At 45.6% G+C, this 18,254-nt stretch overlaps 1 protein-coding gene across 2 annotated transcripts in view; it reads left to right on the forward strand.

The window, feature by feature from the left end:
- The window catches only part of LOC149355523 (uncharacterized), a 138,068-nt gene that overhangs the window by 106,781 nt on the left and 13,033 nt on the right, over nucleotides 1–18,254 (forward strand). For both annotated transcript variants that reach the window (XM_089583839.1, XM_089583840.1), the window contains exons 3-4: nucleotides 16,615–16,733; nucleotides 16,843–16,906. In XM_089583839.1, coding sequence (XP_089439965.1) covers nucleotides 16,615–16,733; nucleotides 16,843–16,906 — 183 coding nt within the window. The remainder of the gene's footprint in view (nucleotides 1–16,614; nucleotides 16,734–16,842; nucleotides 16,907–18,254) is intronic.

The following is an 18,254-nucleotide window of genomic DNA, read 5'->3' on the forward strand; positions in this document are numbered from 1 at the left end:
CTTTTCGCCTTGGTATCAATAAAGAGCGAGCATGTATTCCGTGTGCTGCTGTCGTTTCGAGAAGTGGCCTCGGGCTAACGAATGATAGGTAGTACCTTTTCAAGGACTGAGCCCCTTAATTCATCTGGATCGCCGTTTACTTTGTCTAGTAAACACCCCTCTCGTGAAGTCTCTCTCGTTAAACACACCCCTCTAACTTACTCTAAATAAGAATATACAAATAAAAATTCATTTGAAACTTTAAAGTGCAAAGTACTGGTTGTAGGTAACAAGGCATATTAGGCCACCCGTCAAATGCTTCCCTTAAACAGACAGCTCAATGGGAAGGTGAAATGTTTTCGATCATTTTTTTTGTTTAGTTGCTTAGTTGCCGTACATACAGGAAGTTGTAAATATTTTCAGTTACATGTGCTTACAATGGTAAGGCAAGTCACTTTGTAGAAACTTAGCATGACTGCTTTCTGCACAGGTAGCTCGAGTGCAGTGCAAGGCCAGAGCGAGCTATTTAGCGTATGGCTAGCTGTGTGCTGTGTTCCACATGTGTGTCCAAATACGAGAGCAATGAAATGCAACCACCAGCAATGCTCTGACAACTGTTTATATGTCTTTTTCATTGTACACTACAAAAGGCCGCATAATTGTGAGTCAAAAGAAGCACCCCATTTCTCCGATTTATTTGTGAGCCCGCAAACAGATGAAAGACCGCATGGAGCACTGTGCGACTGGAAGAGTAAAAGTCAAAGTAAACACTGGCAGATTCATTTGTTACAATGCAAAAAAAAAAGGGGGCACAAAAGGGAACAGAAATGCTACAGCAGCAAGTGTTGCCAGAAAGCACTCTAGAATTGCACAGCACATTTTGCATACCGAAATCATTCTGCTTTATTGATGTAATAGGTGATATAACAGGTGAATAGTACTGCTGCTGAGATAGGCCATTTTGAAGCCAGCGAATGCTTTCCAGCGAAGGAAGGTAAGCATTCATGTTGTCAGCAACATGGGCTAGATGTCTGCCACAAACTAGGCAGGGGGTTCGCAACCGCCTGCCTAGTTTGTGGCTTTCACTGTGAGTATGCTGCACTTTTTAAAGATAACTGGAAAACCCTCCGCACCTGCGGTAACTGTCCTATACCTGCAGGAATTTAGAAAGGATTTTTTGTTATATTTATCATAAAGATCATGTTTTCAAAATGAATAAGGGAAGTTTCTATAGTTGGAAACAAATCAAGTATCACAGCACAGCTCTGCCCACATTCAGCTCCACCAAGCAGAATTCCTCCTTGACTAAAAGGTGACCATTGTTAAAGAAGGTAATCGCGAGATGAAAGTACACACTCAACAGTTGTAATGTCTCTGGCTAGTTTGATACAGTCAAGCATTGAACACCTGATTTTGTTCTCATGTTGAAATTGGTCAGCTGAACAATTCAGGATGCCGCCGGCCTTGACCAGTGTTACCAAGTGCTGTTTTTTAAAGTTCTGCCCTGCTAAAGAGTAGGGTCCTGGGTTTCTGTGAAGTGCACTATTGGGCTACTTGGTGCATTGTGCCAAGAAAGTGCCCTCCACTTGTATTGCACGCTGCATGATTACAAGGAAAACCCATGCTCTATTCTAACCTTTGAATGCTAGATTTTGACTTCAGTACAGCACTGCAAATGAGGGTGCCCGAAGCCAAACAAAGATGCGATAGAAAACAGCGGTAGCCCGCAAGCAGTTCTACTTGAATAGCAGATTTTGGATCTGTAAGCATGACAACATGCTGAGATGGAGAAGACATTAGCTTCCATAAGGTCACCTCAGTGGCAACATTTTCAGCCACAGTGGAGGATATGGCTCGAGTTAGACGGACAGACCAGGCAGTATTCATGCGGTGACCTTTTCCACAGAACCATCAGTGAAAACTTGGAGATGGCAAGCATATTGACCAAGTCGGCATGGATCTTCTGGGCCCATTCCCTGTATCATCGGCCAGCAATAAGTGGATAATTGTCGCGACAGACGACCTGACACACTATGCGGAAACCAAGGCGGTGCCACGTGGCACATCGAGCACAGTTCTTCATGCACTGCATTGCATTGTTTTACGACACGGCACCCCGTCCTACGTAATCGCCAATCGAGGAACGGCTTTCACAGTGCCGCTCATGCACGAGGTATTCAAGTTGAGTCACGAGCCATCGCAAGACTACTGCCTACCACCCACAGTCAAATGAGCTCACCAAGCGACTCTACAAAACTATAGCAGATATGCTCGCAATGTACCTAGACGTCCAGCATAAAACTTGGGACGAGATCCTCCCATACGTGACTGTTGCGTACAATACGGTAGTACAGGAAACAGCTCACTTTATTCCATTTTGCCTTGTTTATGGGCATGAGGTGCACCCAATGCTGGATGGCATGTTTCCATGCACTGCCGATAACCGGGTGCTCACGCCACATGCTGAGGAATTTGTCCAAAACACGCAGGCAGCCCGCCAACTCGCTCGCATGCACATGAGGCGGCAACAGGGGACACATGCACGCTGCTACAGCCAGCAACATCGACATGTCGAGCACCAACCGGACGACCAAGTGTGGGTTTGAACCCCTGTCTGTCACCCAGGCTTGTTGGAGAAACTCCTATGCCACTACTTTGGCTCCTACAGTGTGTTGCGTCGCATCACGGATGAGACTTATGAAGTTCTGCCCAACAGTTCTGTGCAGAGCGCGCCGTCGACCCCAGTATGAAGCCCTATTTCGCGCACTAACTGACAGCGCTTCCACAATTGTTTTTGTTTTCTTTTGTTGCATGGGCCATTTGCCTCCTGTCATTTTGCCCCTTTGTTTGTTGTTCCGTTACCCCCTCCAGTTAGCTCGTAGCGCCCTAATGGTTTTCCGTTTTTTTTTTTCGGGAGGGAGGAATAATGTCACCAGGTGGCCACAGGTAGCATCAAAAGGCAAGGAGGTGAAGGTTGGCACACGCACCTTGAAAGCTTTTCTGGCAAACACTGCTGGTGAACGGTGTCTGAATGCATGGTTCCGTGACAATATTCTGCTTTAAAATGCTCGAGCATGAGCGAATGCGTTTCCACAAAGGAGTACTCCGCTTTAGCGAGAACGCAAGGAATGGTCAGCATACAAGCCTAGTACTCGGACCTCTTTCCGAGATGCTATAGAAGAGCTCACCTGGTTACAGTGTCTCCTAAGCGACCAAGTTGCATTAATAACTTTTGTGACACCACAAGGCAACTTGATTGTTCATGGCCGCCTGCGGAACTCCAATGGTTTTCCTGAGGCTCTTTTAGTGCAAAATTTGTAGACATTGAAACTGTGGTACAGATGGGGAAATTAAATGTAGTTAGACTATGCAACTCATCACAGGGGCTTCGTGCAGCCTGACCATTGAGGATGGATGATTTTCTTATCATTCACTTGCAGTTATATAGACAGCATTGAGGTGCGAAGATAGAGATGAGACAGTCGAATCCACAGATTGTTGCCACTGGAGACGGAAAGCAAGAATAACATCAAGAGAGCGCATGTGGCTAAATTGGTGAATGCATGAGCAGCCAAGGTGGAATTGAAGGTGATGTGCACTGACACCCTTGAACTATGCGATGTCAGATCTGAAGTAATCTGGAGCTTTGCATTACGGCATCCATCACAGCCGATGTGTCGCTTTAGGATGTTTAACCCCTCACACCACTACTGACATCCCAGTTAGATGCTGAGACTCTGGTCTTTCTGACTCTGGCCTGTCAGCCCTTGGACAGAAACATCTAAAAAAAATGGTAGGTACAAGTTTCTACCGGCTGGTCAAGTTCAGGTCATTGATTCCATGCGGGGCTGTCGGGCAGGCGGTGCAAATTCAGGAGGGCGAGCCTGGCTGCTTCTGTATCCGGACTGCGTTAGCGATGGGCTCTATGCAGTCTCGTAGGCTGAACAGGTTGACAGCCATCGGAGGGAATGGCGGCATACTTGAGCCAAAGTTCTTTGTATATGGCGGTAAGGTCAATGCGATGCGGCTCTCCACGAGATCTGAACATGTGTATGAGCAGGCTGCGGTACCGGCGACGCAAAAGCAGCGACTTATGTCCCAGGAGTGTGGTTTGCTGACAATGTCACTGGCTCTCAGGCACTGAAGTGTAGCAAGCAGCGGAGATGGTGCCGGGGTAAGTGACTTATCAAGGCCGGCTGCAGTGATGAGAGCTGACGCTGCACCGGCTGCAGCATAGTCAGTGAAAGCAAAGTCGGAGTCTGAGACGGCATGGCCACAATTGGCTGGAAGAGATTCTGCAGACGCCACCGGCTGCCTCGCGGAGAACAGGAACTACTGTGGTTGTCTCGGCTGTCATGGTGGCACAGGCATTGTTTGCAGCGTCCGATGTATAGCCAGTGGTGTGGCGCGATTTAAGCAGGTTGTTGGCGCAACTGGGCAGCGTTGAGGGTGCGTGTGGCTGGCGGCAGGAGGCAGAGGGGGCTGCGCCGAAAGGCAGGGACGGAGCTGCCAACGAACTGTGTGGGGAAGGCGGTGGGGATCCACAGGTCGAAGAGCCAGTCAAAGAGATGGGGCGCTCGGTGAGTGGTACCTCAGCCGGCAGTAGCGTGAGTACTCACAGGAGTGTGCGAGGAAGGCTGAACTGGAGCTGCTGTCGGACAGATGCTTGCAGCCTTATTTGCGTCCGTTGCCACACTATGCGGCGGAGTGCTGGCAGCGAGGTGGTGGAGTGGAACACCGTATAAACGGAAAAATGATTCCTTCAGTTCATCGAACAGGTGGCCGTCCGGCAGTGGAAGGTTGAGCTGGTCAAAGATGTTGGCGGGTAGCTTCCACTCGACGAGGAGGAACCGCCAAATCTGGGACGACGCACCGTTCACGTATAGCTGGGCCTCCACTTGTGCGAAGCATACAATGGGGCTGTGCAGGCAGAATGGCCACAGCTGCACTCGGGACAGGTCGCGGGGCAGGATCGGGTGCCACTCATCTTGTGGTAGGCCCGTGGTGAGGCAGGAACTCGGAGGTACAGCTGCAGTGCGCTGGTTGAGAGGGCGTTCAGGCTGTCCTGGGTCACCAACTATGTGGCACACAGTGGTACCAGATGCGGTGCGGCCACGTTTATTCTTGGTGATGCCGTTCTATGGATGAAGGCAGTTTGTGCAAGCCTTGAAAAGCCGAAGATGATGGCTGCCACTTGAGCCGGGTGCGTAACCTGTTCTGTTCTGCTCACGCTCGCCAAGCTCTTCTTTGTAGCGCAAGCAGAAGCGGTGGTGCTACGATCTTGACGTCAGTAAAAGGTGTGCAGCAAAATTTGTTGCAGTGACAAAGAATGACACATACAGCATGACAACAGAGAACACACATTATGTATTTTTCACTTTGGTAAATGGTGCACTGCTGAATTTTTGTCAGCAGAACATGAACTAAAATAAAGTAAAAAAGACTTGCACACTTTGCACAAAAATGTGTGTGTGTCATCCATTTTCTTTCCGTGCCTGTCTTCCTCAACATAAAAATTAAGCATTGCACCACTTAACAAAGTTAAGATGAAAAATGCAGTGTGCATTGTCTGTTATCATGCATGCTCCATGTGTCTTTTGTCAATGCGACAACTTATGCAGCACGTCACTTGCTGAAGTATACATCTAATGCAGCCTTGCACTTGTTCACTTGGCATTCTTGATATTAAGGCGAAAGCCTTTAATGTCTCATCATTGTAAGCAGGAGTTGTCGACAGAAATGTCACGCTTTTCAATTGGTCGAAACGGTCGTGACGTCACAGTGCGTGAATTTCAATCGGGGCCAATTGTACTTCGGCTACTAACCATGCAACCAATTAAAGGGATCGTATAGTGATGCTCCAATTAAGTTTGACGGAGTTTAGTTAATTGCTTACTTAACCAATTAGTCTAATTAACCTTTCTAGTCAGACCAGATAAATAAATAAAACCGAATTAAGAAATTGGCCGAGCCTGGGTGTCGAACCCCGGTCTCCGGAGTTCGAGTCGAGCACGCTACCACTCCGCCATGCCAGCTCGATGGTTTGGAATGAACAAAGGTGCGTCTAGTGAATACGGTGTCTTCGTTCACTCCCATCTTCCTCCCCTCCCGTTACGGCGAGGTTTAGGTGTCCACCGAGATATGAGAGAGAGATAATTTCCTTTCCTCAAAAACCAATTTACCGACGAGCAAGACGTATTTGTCCGCGTTTCAGATTGGTCGAAATTGTCGTGACGTCACCGCGCGCGAATTTTGACTGGTGTCCACCGAAATATGTGAGACAGTTCCTTTCCTCAAATACAATTTTCGACTAGTGTCTACTGAGATACGTGAGACAGTTAATACATGATTTCCTTTCCTGAAATACAATTTTCATTTTCTTCATTACGGCCCCTCTTTCTTCTTTCATTCACACTTCCTCCCTTCCTGTACGGTGCGGCTCAGGTGTCCACCGAGATGACAGAGAATTACAGCCCTATTTCCTTTCGTCAAAAAGCGTTGCGTTCAAAGGGCAACGCATCGCGCCGAACGGGTGGTGGCGTTCCTTGGACTCCGTGGCAGTGCTACAACACGCTGTCGCATTAATTGGCAGTTAATTAATGCACCAACAAAATGGGCAGTGTACAATCGCGTAGCAGAATGCAGCAGTCAGGCTTTCCGCCTTTCACCACTTTAGCCGCTAAAGTTCCTCGTAATTTTGCTTAACTGTGGCCACGTTTCACCTTCTTGCTTGTGCCTGTTTTGGGTGGCCGACCAGCAGGGACACGTCTTGGACCTCTTGTGAGCCCAAGTCCCCGGTGTGCCAGGCTCATTGGCTGAACTTTATCCTCCTGCCAATTTGCCTGTCCACTCTCGCTGCTGCCTTGAGCCGAAGCATCAGTGCATAGGCCCCGATGCTGCTACTGACGCTTCTCACTCCAGCAGCCAAGTCTTTCACGAGTGACAAATAAGAAGGGCTCCAGTCGGCTAAAGCGTGGACCTTGCATATGGCCTGCTCCAGGGTCTCGCATGCCTCTTCACGTTCCTGCATGATATTTGAATAGAAGTGAATACTCATTCAGTGCTTACATTTTTAGCTGTACCAACAAGGGACATTATCACAAAGTGCTGCCTTTGTGAAGCGCCTATATATTTGTATAGAAGGCACCTAGCATTTTAAAAACGCTGATGGTGAATTTTTGCGGCACAAGGGCATCTGTGGCATGTTGTCAAAGTGGGGTCAAAGACCCATTTCCCAAGCATTTTACCCCAAAGAAGCCCCCTTCAATACAGCGTCCCTCATAGCCTCAGTCGCTTTGGGACGTTAAACCCCATAAACCACACCCATCATAGCATTTCTCGTCTCACTTGCCACATCTGATGCAAGCATTGAATGAGATGTAAAAAAGTACTCTAATATACCTCATGAGTTGTGCTGCATGAAGCCACTCTGGCCACTGCCACCACCAGCTTTATATCCTGTGTCGCTTCTGGTGCCTCGTAGTGGTCTTGCTCGACCTCCATCAGAAAAGCTGGCCACTGGAGGCGCACACTTGGCTTTTCTGGCTGTAGGTGTGGTCCTGTTGCTGTGAGAGGAGGAGGGGGCATTTCTGCTTGCTGGGTTGGTTGGAGTGGGTCAAAGAAGCTCGTGGAGGGCATCTGTCCCCAAGTGTTAGTTGTGCTAGAAGAATGCAGTCTGCAGTTGTCAGGTGTGGGCTGTTTTGGTGGCCTTTTTCCAAACTGCTTGATGCTTGCAGAAGGCACCTTGGTTGCCTGCCCAACATCTGCAAAGACCAACATCAGCGTGCACTTCATAGTGGTGCGTCCCAGAAGAACTTGCAACAGAGAGGACATTCTCTCCTTTTGGAGAGATGTCTTCTTTTGGTACTTCTGGCATGGTTTGTAGCAGCTGCTCACGACTGGTTCGGTGTTTTCCTGCCCTTTGATGGGCATGCTGGAGAAGTTTCATCTCGAAGTATTTTTCCCATGTTGTATCCTAATAGAGGCCTCTGAGTAATTGTCAAGGAACTTGTATACTCGCTTGATGTAGCCCTGGTGGCAGGTGGTCAGAAGTGCCTCTTTGTCTGCCTCCAGTTCATCCTTGCTGACTGCATAGAGAACCTGAAATCGAATTGCGAATAATTATAACTGTTGTCATGTTGAAGAGGTCAACTTTGCATCATCATCATCAGCCTGACTGCGGCCACTGCATGACAAATATTTCTCCTATTAACCCTGTTCTGTGCCAGCCATGGCAACCCTACCCCCGCAAACATGGATAGTCTCTGTATCTATATACTATGCAAGTGCCAATTGAAGCTTAACTGCGGCACACCACCACTGTACATCCCAGGAAGTACTCAGTCAGGAAGTACTCACAGCCGAGGACTGGCTGTGAAAAGTGATTTTTGGCCCACATGGTATCCTCACTTCATCTCCTAAGTGCATGTCAAATGGGCACTGAGTATGCTTTAAAGTTACCTTAAAGTGTTAGATTACTACTCTGCAATCACTAAGAGTGTGCTTTCTCAGAACATGTCCTCAGAAGATACCCTCAAAGTACCTTTTCTATGTTAACTGTTGACCTCCCAGTGCGGGTAGATAGTCTGTTAAATTTGGAAATCTTTGTAAGCCCGCTGCAATGCCAGTAAGGATAAGGTTTGGGGCGCGGCATTTCTTAGAAATTGCGTGCCGTTCTCTATGCTTCTTGAAGTGGTCAAACTATCATACCTGCTATACAATACGTAACGAAGTATGTACTCGTCCATTGCGCTTTTAATGTGGTAAGTACAGTAGTGTAAGAAGTTTAAGAAAGAAAGTAAAAGAAAAAAATGGCATTTACTGTACTTTGTGAAAACATTTTTATGGACTGGCTTCTAATGAAATGGTAAGCTGTGGCAGAAGGTCATGTCATGGTGCTAGACCAGGGTTGTGAGTTATGGGGGATGTGCAAGGGTCAATCTGCTTGTATTATGCACAATATGAAAGCTTCAGCGTACACTGAAACTTCCATGTCATGTCATGCCAACATGCCCAAAATGAAATGTTATTGTTTAAAGCACGTGCATTTATCCAGTGTGCACAAGTGACCTATCAACATGTTGAACATTGCAAAAACACTCCTACACAGCTAGCGCTGCAAAAAGGGCATTGAGAAATAAGGTAACCTACCATGCCTCAGAGTGTAAGCAGTGGTGCAATCACATATGAAACTGTGGGTCATCTTTTTTGTATTGCTGGGGTATACATAGGGCTTTTATTTTTTGTAAATTCAGCGGACCTTTTTCAGTGTTTATTTCAGAATGGAAAATTCCTTTTTTTCTTTCGGCAAGTATAATTTTCGACGAATAAAATACTGACTTTCTTCGGTGGCTTATTGTAGCAATTCTGCGTGATCAAAAGTTACTTATGGAAACTTGTAGAAAAAATTGCTCCCATCATTAAGAGAGTAACTGAAGTTAAATGAGATTATTGCCGGCAGACAAAAACGGAGGTGGAAGTTTAATTCTACAAACTAGGGGTTGTGTTACCGTTTGGCTGTTGCGCTGCTGTGAGCGCTAGGGCAGGGCATCATGTGGTCTGTGTGTTGATGGCAGCTACGGAACTGTCGCTCAGTCGTCACAGTAGCCACCTTTCCATGAAGCCCATGCACAGTTTCGTGTTAGTGTTCGACATACAGTTGGTTCACTACCTAACTGACTAACTTCTCTGAGCAGGTGATGATATAGCAAACAAAGAGTGCTTGCATGCCAGATATACTGACCTCTTTCAGTTAGAACCGGATTTCGAAAACTGAGATTGGCCTGCCTGCCATGCCTGCCATGCCTGCCTGCCTGCCATGCCTGCCATGCCTGCCATGCCTGCCATGCCTGCCATGCCTGCCATGCCTGCCATGCCTGCCATGCCTGCCCTGCCCTGCCCTGCCCTGCCCTGCCCTGCCTGTGCCCTGCCCTGCCCTGCCTGTGCCCTGCCTCTGCCTGCCTCTGCCTGCCTCTGCCTGCCTCTGCCCTGCCCTGCCTGCCTCTGCCTGCCTCTGCCTGCCTCTGCCTGCCTCTGTGTCATGAGGTTATGGTGGAAATGAAGATACCTTGCCTCATATTGGCAGAATCAAGCACTGTTATACCAAAGAAATGAGGATTTACAATTTTAGTTCAGCATTAAAAATTACATAAAACAAGCTAGAGCAACAACATCTTTGCTATTTTCGGTGTACGCACCCACCATGTGAGTAGTGTTTGGTACAATATTACTTATATATTATACCCCTACTAAAATTACCTTGCAACTAATGCAGTTCTGTGTAGGCTGCAGCTACTTGTTCAACTCATTTTCTGAAGAACAGTGGCAAAAAGCTGAGGCAGCAGTGCTAATAACACATACTTTTAAGTAATCAGTGAACAGGGTGCTTACCTTGGGCTGCATAACTTGCTGTCTTTTCCTCCAGCTTTGAAACTGGGTTTGTATGTGGCCCGTACTTTTCAGCCCTCCAGTCATCATGCCAATGGTAGACAGAGTTCTTGCTAAGGTTCGTCAACCCACTTGCAAGAAGCATTGGTCCGTTTGGCTTATCCGCAAGCAGGCATTCATGGTGGCGGATGGCATCGCATGGTGACATGCCAGCTTCGAAATAGGCCAGAAACTCTGCCTTTGTTTCTCTGGACTTGGGTGCAGCAATCTCAGCGTATCTGCCGATTCTGTGCTGTGTTTGTGGCTGTATGACAGCTTGATGATGGCAGGAAGAGGTGTGTCTCCCTCCGGAGGAACGAATCATTTCGTATACTGATTCACCTTCTTGATTTTGACGTCTAGTTCTGCTGGGCACCCTAGGTTGCGTAGCGATGTTGGCTTGTTGCGGTGGGAGTGGTGGCACTGCCAAAATTTGTGGAACGCCATCCTGCAAACACAAAATTGCATTGCTAGAGGGGCACTGAGAACAAATGGAAAGCCTGTATCAAAGAATTAATGCACTGTCTTGACAAAAAAGGTACTCATGCTAAAAACTGAGCTTTGATAAGCTGTACAATACAAGTACCACTGCTACCAGCTGTTTTCAAAAGCAGACTGCAATAATGTGATGTCCGTGGGAGAAGTCAATTAAGAAAATAAAACACCAGAAGCAGCTTTATTTCTCAAGAAAAAACACCAGAAGCAGCTTTATTTCTCCCCATGGTACAGCCCGATTATATCGTTTCTTAGATGCGTGATACGTGCAAAGGTTTCTGTCTAGTTTTAACAGATCCGGAGGTCATGTTATTTATTAGGATGCCTCGGCTGCCTGGTCAGAATCTTTAACAGTCCATCTGGTTTATGGAACATTTCCCAGCGCCCTGTACTGTTAAGATTGGGTGTCTAGAAATAGAAATTGTTAGATTTTAAGTGGTTGACCTTTGACATTATTTTCTTTCTTTGGGAAATAAAAAATGGCCACAAATGGACTTCTACCACACGAGGCAGATTTATAGGGTTGTTTGACCGCGGAACGAATCACTGCCTCGTCAGTGCAACAGTGTTTCAAACCCTTTTTCCAAGCATTTCACCCCAGAAGAGCTGAGCACCAGGCCGGGGGAAAGCTTGTACCCATTAGAAAACCGGCGGGTACCCGGTGGCACTGGGGATTGAACCCAGGACCTCCCAAATGCGAGGCAGGTGCTCTATCACAAGGCCACCGCTTTGTTTCATGTAATTTCCCAGTTAGTTCCAGATGGCTGGAACTGGAACCAATTCGATTCCGATTTTGCTGCAGTTGGAACCCAGCTGAAACCATCCGGAAATTTGAGAACGATTGTACAAAGGTTCATTTTTCTCACGGAAACGTATGCTACAAGATCATTGAGGTAATTGGCGCGGATTACGGATCGAGGAAGCAAAGTGCTCTCGTCATCAGCTTGATTTTGCCCATTACAGGACAAGGCCTTTCTTATACCTCTCCAAATATCCCAGTTCTGTTCTATGCTAGCTGCAGCCATCCCATCCAGACAAACTTCCTAATCTCATCTACCCACCTACCTTTCTGCCACTCCCTGCTACATTTAGCTTCTCTTGGTATCCAGCCTGTTACTCTCATGATCTGGATATGCAGTCACTAACTGCCCCAAGTGGATGTATTTCCTTACCCCTTCCAACCATACCTCGGCAAAATCACAACTGCTCACTCAGGCTCACTCACAGGAGTTTGGTCAACCTTATGGGCTTACTCTGATTCACACGAGCATAGATTTGCTGCAAAACTCTCGATGTTGCGTGCATTGATTCCAACGTGCTCGGCGACCACGATCGCACGGGCATTTGATCTACTGCGTCACTGCTTGGAGCCGTCGGGAGACCACCGCTGCTCACTGAGGAGCACTCGCGCTGTTCGTTCACCAGTGATTCAATACGCCGTGCGCTAGAGAGGTCGTCGACGTATTGTGCGGACGTTTCGCGTCATGTGCGTGCAGTGTGCGTGTACCATTCGCGCTCCCGTTTCCATCAGCAGTGTTCTTGCAATGCTCCAGTGATCGTCACTGGTGTTAGTGTAACTGTCATTTTCGTTTTTCGCGATTGCGCTTGTGTGAGCGGCGGGGGCCGTGACATGGGAGGAGGGTGATATTTTAAAGGAAGCAGCTGCGCTCGCTTTGCTCTTAGTATACAGAAACTTTGTTATGTGCCCGTTTCAAGCGTGTAACATTTGAAGCGTCTAGCGAGCTCTAGCTTCTGGGACGTGCCGGGCTCAAGTGTATTCGAATGTTCATAACGTGGCGTGTTTCTGGTCGCGCGCTATGTTTAGACCGGTTCCCTGTTGCAGGTTTGCAATTCCTTTTCTAGCTGATGTCATGGTCAAGAAGTGCGAAAAAGGCGAAGCTCTAACTGAATTAGGAGGCCTTTTCTCTCGTGTTTATTGTGCCTATGTCCTGTGATAGTGTTATTTGGGGTAAAAAGTACTTAGTGGTTATTTATTTATTTATTTATTTATTGAATGGGCAATACATGGTACTGCCCGTGGGGCAGGAGAAAAGGAGTTAATTGTCTCCTGACGAGGCCCTGGCCCCACTGGGCACAACAGCAGCGGTTACAAAATACATGGAGACAGTACACATACAATTAGATACAGCAGTCATCACCGTACAAAAATGCACATGGAGCAAGTTCAAAAAGAAAAACACATATTGTTAACACTTTGTACACAAATATAGAAACCAGAACACAATAAGTTTGCAATTAGAAATCATTATTCGTACATGTTTGGCAAGCTGTTTGGAGTGAAAAGAAGTGGTATTCTGCGCTTGAAAGTTCTCAGACTTCTACATGATTTTGCGATCTCGAGAATGTCTGGGTAATTATTACATAGTTTCATAATTTGATGATCAATTGTCTGTTTAGCATAATTTGTCCTTGGTTTTTCTATGACAATGAAAGTCCTACGCAAATTGTGGCCAGTATCTCTATTTAGATAATGACTAACAAATCTACTGTAATTGCTTGATACTTCAGAGAATATGTAGGCAGATAATTTCTGTGTGTATATTTCGTGAAAAGGTTGGATATTTTGTGTTCTCATTAAGGTTACAGGGTGTACATTTTCTTTCTATAATGTTCTAATCGCCCTTCGCTGCAGTGCAGATAATCTATCATTATCGGTCTTAATTCCAGTTCCCCATATTAAAGCACAGTAATTAAAGTGTTGAGTGTACAAGTGAAAAATAAAGTTGTTTTTTGAGCCTGGCAGGGACGAGATTTCGAAGGCGGCATAACATTCCAATAGATCTGGCTACTTTCATTCTTATATTTTCTATATGATAGGACCATGACAAGTTCTCCCGCTGATGAAATGTTAACGATGTCATTGATGTACAGAACGAATAACAGCGGCCCGAGTATAGAGCCCTGAGGAACGCCGTATTTAATGTTACCTTTCCTCGATGCAATGCCGTGTATAGATGTGAACTGGGACCTCTCATGCAGATAACTGCGTATAAGACTTTGTGTGATGCCTCTAAAGCCATATGCTTCAAGCTTGTTGAACAAGATATGGTGCTGTATAGAATCGAATGCCTTCCGAAAATCTAAGTAAATTCCAACTGTAAATAACTTAGCTTCAATATTCCGAATGATTTTGTCCTTAATGCGCAGCAGCGCAGTTTGTTGATTTTCCTTTTTGAAATCCATACTGCTGTTCGACAACAACTTTCTTTGACAATAAAAAGGTACTAAATCGTTTATATAGGATACGCTCTGCAACTTTGGAGAACAGTGATAAGACTGAGATTGGTCTGTAATTGTTTAACTCATTGTATTTACCACCTTTGTGTATTAAAGTAACACGAGCAATTTTTAATCTTTGTGGAAAAATATGGGTTAGGGGCTTTGCGATAACACTAGCAACTGCTTTAATCGGTAGGGCTTTAATATCATCTTCGCCAGCTGCGGATTTGTTGTCAAGGGAACTTAACAGAGAAATAACTTCATCTTCAGAAGTAGGAGCAAGAAATACACTGTCATTTATGACATCGTTAATATAATATAAAAGGCTGCACTCTGGTTGGTTATCGGGAATGGTCATTGGTCATGTTGAAGAAAAGTAATTTGATGCGTTCATTAATTAATTATGTGCTATAGATTGACTTTCATTTTATGTATTGTCGATCACAAGTAAAGTGTGCTACTGTGCAGTGACATTACAAGCTAGTATTTCATCAAGTAGCGAAAAGCGGTGCGTACAGCTGCAGCTCTGCAAACATGAAACAGCATCGAAATGATGCACAACACCGTGAAACTTATACTGCAGCCACTGGGTACTCCTAAACTTCTAGAAGTCTGAAAAGCTACGGTAATATATATTATGCACAATACTAGTCTAGATCTGTGGATATGTGATAAATGCTTTGTTTGCCATGCTGCAAAGGGTGGATTTATGGAGGGGGCAGTCACATTTTAAGCATGTATTTCTTGGACTTTTAAGACCATCAACAAAGTACTGCAGAATTTTTCTTACCCTCACTTCTGCAGCAGAAGGCATTGTTGACACAGCCAGCTTCCCAAACATGTGCAATGGAAGCAGACTGCAACATTCAGCAACAAGAGCTGCATTAAAAGGCAGGTTGAACACTAAGGTGGGGTGTGACCATGCATGGCAGCATTGTTCACGACTCAGTACTTTACACTACATTAAGGTGGAATAGTTTGTTTGGACCATGAGATCCAGACACACAGCATTAAAAAAAAAGAAAGAAAAGAAGAAAAAAAGTTCTTTCAGGCAATCGGTATGTGAAATCTCAATTTTACAACGTTCCACAAAGCACTTATAAAATATATTTTTGCAGAAATGACTCAAAAAACCTGAGCTACCGGTGACTATTGCATACACACGCATCCTTAGGCACGTGCCTACCTCAAGGTAGGCACGTGCGCCAAAGCAGATGAGTAAATTTTTTTATTCTTTTCACAATACAGCCACTACCACTGGCGTAGGTAGAAATATTTTTCTGGGAGTGTTATACGCCGCCGGTAAAAAGAAAGAGACCCTGCGCTTAAACAATACCTTAGAGATTTTTCTTCTTTATTAAAGGCGAAGGGTTAGTTTTCTTCACTGCAATATCTTCGAAACTTGTCGAAACTTCTACCTTATACACACGCAAACCTGCGGCGGCCTGTGCCCATGCAGTAGCACGCTCCTTCTTTGGCTTTGAAACGCGCGCACTCGGCACGGCGATGAAACGTCAGGATGACGTCAGCCTGGACAAGATGGCGCCGAGCTTGTTTCCGGCTTCACAAAATGTCACGTGACGGCCTCTCCTCTAAATTTTCCTTCCTCCAAGCCTTTTCTAATGAATCCTGCCCTGTCATTGTGAGGCCAGAGTACTGGTGCTCTATCTTTAGGATTTCAGGTTGCAAGGAACGCTTATTAGCGGTAGAGAGTTGGATGAGGGACCTGCTGTGATAGATATGAAAGGAGCGAGCACTCACTGAAACAAAGGAAAGAACAGGGGTCTTTTTTTCAGGTTGTGCTACACGAACACACTCCTTAGCACAATTGTTTTTAAGGTAAACAGACATGATTCCTCTTCCTCTGCCTTCCTGTCAACTTCCCCGCTGCAGTAGCAATGACTTTGCTTCGTATTTGCGCCTTTTATGTGTGACATGCGGACGTCGCTGGTTCGCGAAGCTACTAGGGAGAGCAACGGGCCTGTCTTTTTCTTTCTGTTTACTTCACAGTCCGTACCCAGCTCTGATCCTCCCTAGAATACCCCGTCCCTAGGAACATTTGTTTGTGTTGTTTGTCCAGTTTAAATAAAGATTCTTGATATAACTGCAATACGAAACTTATGCATTTTATAATCACTTTTTTTATGTTCTTGTTTCTACATGAAATGAATTCCGATCACGTGAGTACTTTGATTTCGCAGGCGCAGATTTGAACCGGTCACGATGGAAACGGTCGTGTGCTCTGTGAGCCCTGAAAGCTGTCCAGCGTGCCTGCTCTTTTGGATAGTGTTCTACCTGTTGCGTTAATTAGTGTACTGTAGAGCATTTTTATTAAATGCGCATGCGGGGCTCGGGGATTTTTTTCTAGCTGTTGCACTAATTGCACTTGGTGCATATTCTCTGTTCCTCTATTCTCGCGAGTTTGCGCAGTTGCATGTCCTCTGTTTTAAGTTGTTGTTTGAAGTTTGTTTTCAGTGCTGTGATCACTGTCCCTGCCGCCGTCGTGGCCTGATTGGAATGGAAGGACCAAGTACACCACCTGCTGAGTCACCTGTGTGCCAAGCTGAATTCACTTTTCAGCAATCCCAGAGGAGGTATGTGCGAAATGAGCATCCCGAATCTGCGAGCTCATTAGCTCGTGAGAAAAGTTATGCATGTTACCTCTGTCCTAATGCTTTTCTCCACCATCGTGAATTGTTGCAGCACCACGAGCAGGAGCATGGGTTCGTGGCGAGACGCAGCACTCTTCAGTTCTCTTCCAGTGCAGGTGAGAAAGATGCACGTGTTCATGGCGTCTTGTTTTTTTAACATGCACGCACGAAGGAATCTATGTTAGCTTGTGTACAAACGAGCAGGTTTATCTAGAGCGCTCGCGCTGTGTTCTGCAGAGCCCCCCCCCCCCCCAAAAAAAAGATGTAGTGGTTTTTGTGCCAAAAATGTTGTCCAGCTCCCTAGGAATGACTATAGCATCCAGTATCAAGAGCACAGCCCTCTAGACGTCCGCTGACCTCTGTACATTTGTACGCATTACGAGCAGGTGAGCAATATGCAAAGCAAATGGTGGGTTTAAATGCGTGCTTTACTCAAAAGGCGGTATTTGTATGTTACCAATTAGGCCATGTTTATGCTTTGACAAATGTGCATTATTTCAGAGGTTGAGAATTCAGCTTGTACATGATGGCTGTCTTGTTAGAAGATAAATTTTTGTCCTTACAGCTGGTGAAATACTTAATGTTTCCTTCTGTGAAATGTTTACATGATTTTACACAAATTATTTTTACCTTGTAAAAAAAATGTGTACCTGATTGATGGTCATGTGAAACTTTTATTCATGTTCATAGCATTCTGGCCTGTGTCGCCTGAGAGTATATTTGTACACTGCTTATGTTGAGGCAAATGCAAATGATCAGACAAAAGGACAAGACGTGAAATGTGTGCAGCCAGGTGGGGGCCACTCTACATGCACAGGAGACCTCTGGTAGACTGGCATATATGTCTCTGGTATATTAAAAACATCTAATGACATTAACAAGCAGTGGCTGTCCAAATTCTTGTAGATGTAGGGAGCAAATGTAGACTGAGCAAGTTGTGTTCTAATGGTCTGCAAAAAATAATAAATAATAATGAGCAGGGCATGTAATAAGAAGGCACGATAGTTGATAGTCGTTATTGTTAACTGAATAGAGAGGCAGCAACCATATCAGAAGGCGGCAGAAAGTGAGGTGGCCAGATGAGATTACGAAGTTCACAGGGACAATGTGGCTGCAGCTAGCACAGGACTGCATTAATTTGAGTGCTATGGGAGAAGCTTTTGTCCTGTAGTCGGCTTAGTCAGGCTGGTGAGATGATGAAACAAAAATCCAGGGCACTTTGACTGTCTGAAATGCATAGACGAAAGCATTTTCTGCATCACTTTGCCTATGTGACATACTGGTGACGTCACCACTGGATGACATCACATATAATTGATGACGAAGTAATGGCATATTACTGATGAGTTGCTAATTACTAATTTATGACTAAATTCTAATTAACTGCTAATTAGTGACACTTAACCCATTAAGGCCCACGGAGAAACTACTCATACGATTTCAACTATTTTTTGCACGCCTTAT

The sequence above is a fragment of the Amblyomma mixtum genome, chromosome 3 (genome assembly GCF_055824585.1).
Source record: "Amblyomma mixtum isolate Tamu chromosome 3, ASM5582458v1, whole genome shotgun sequence".
NCBI lineage: Eukaryota > Metazoa > Arthropoda > Arachnida > Ixodida > Ixodidae > Amblyomma > Amblyomma mixtum.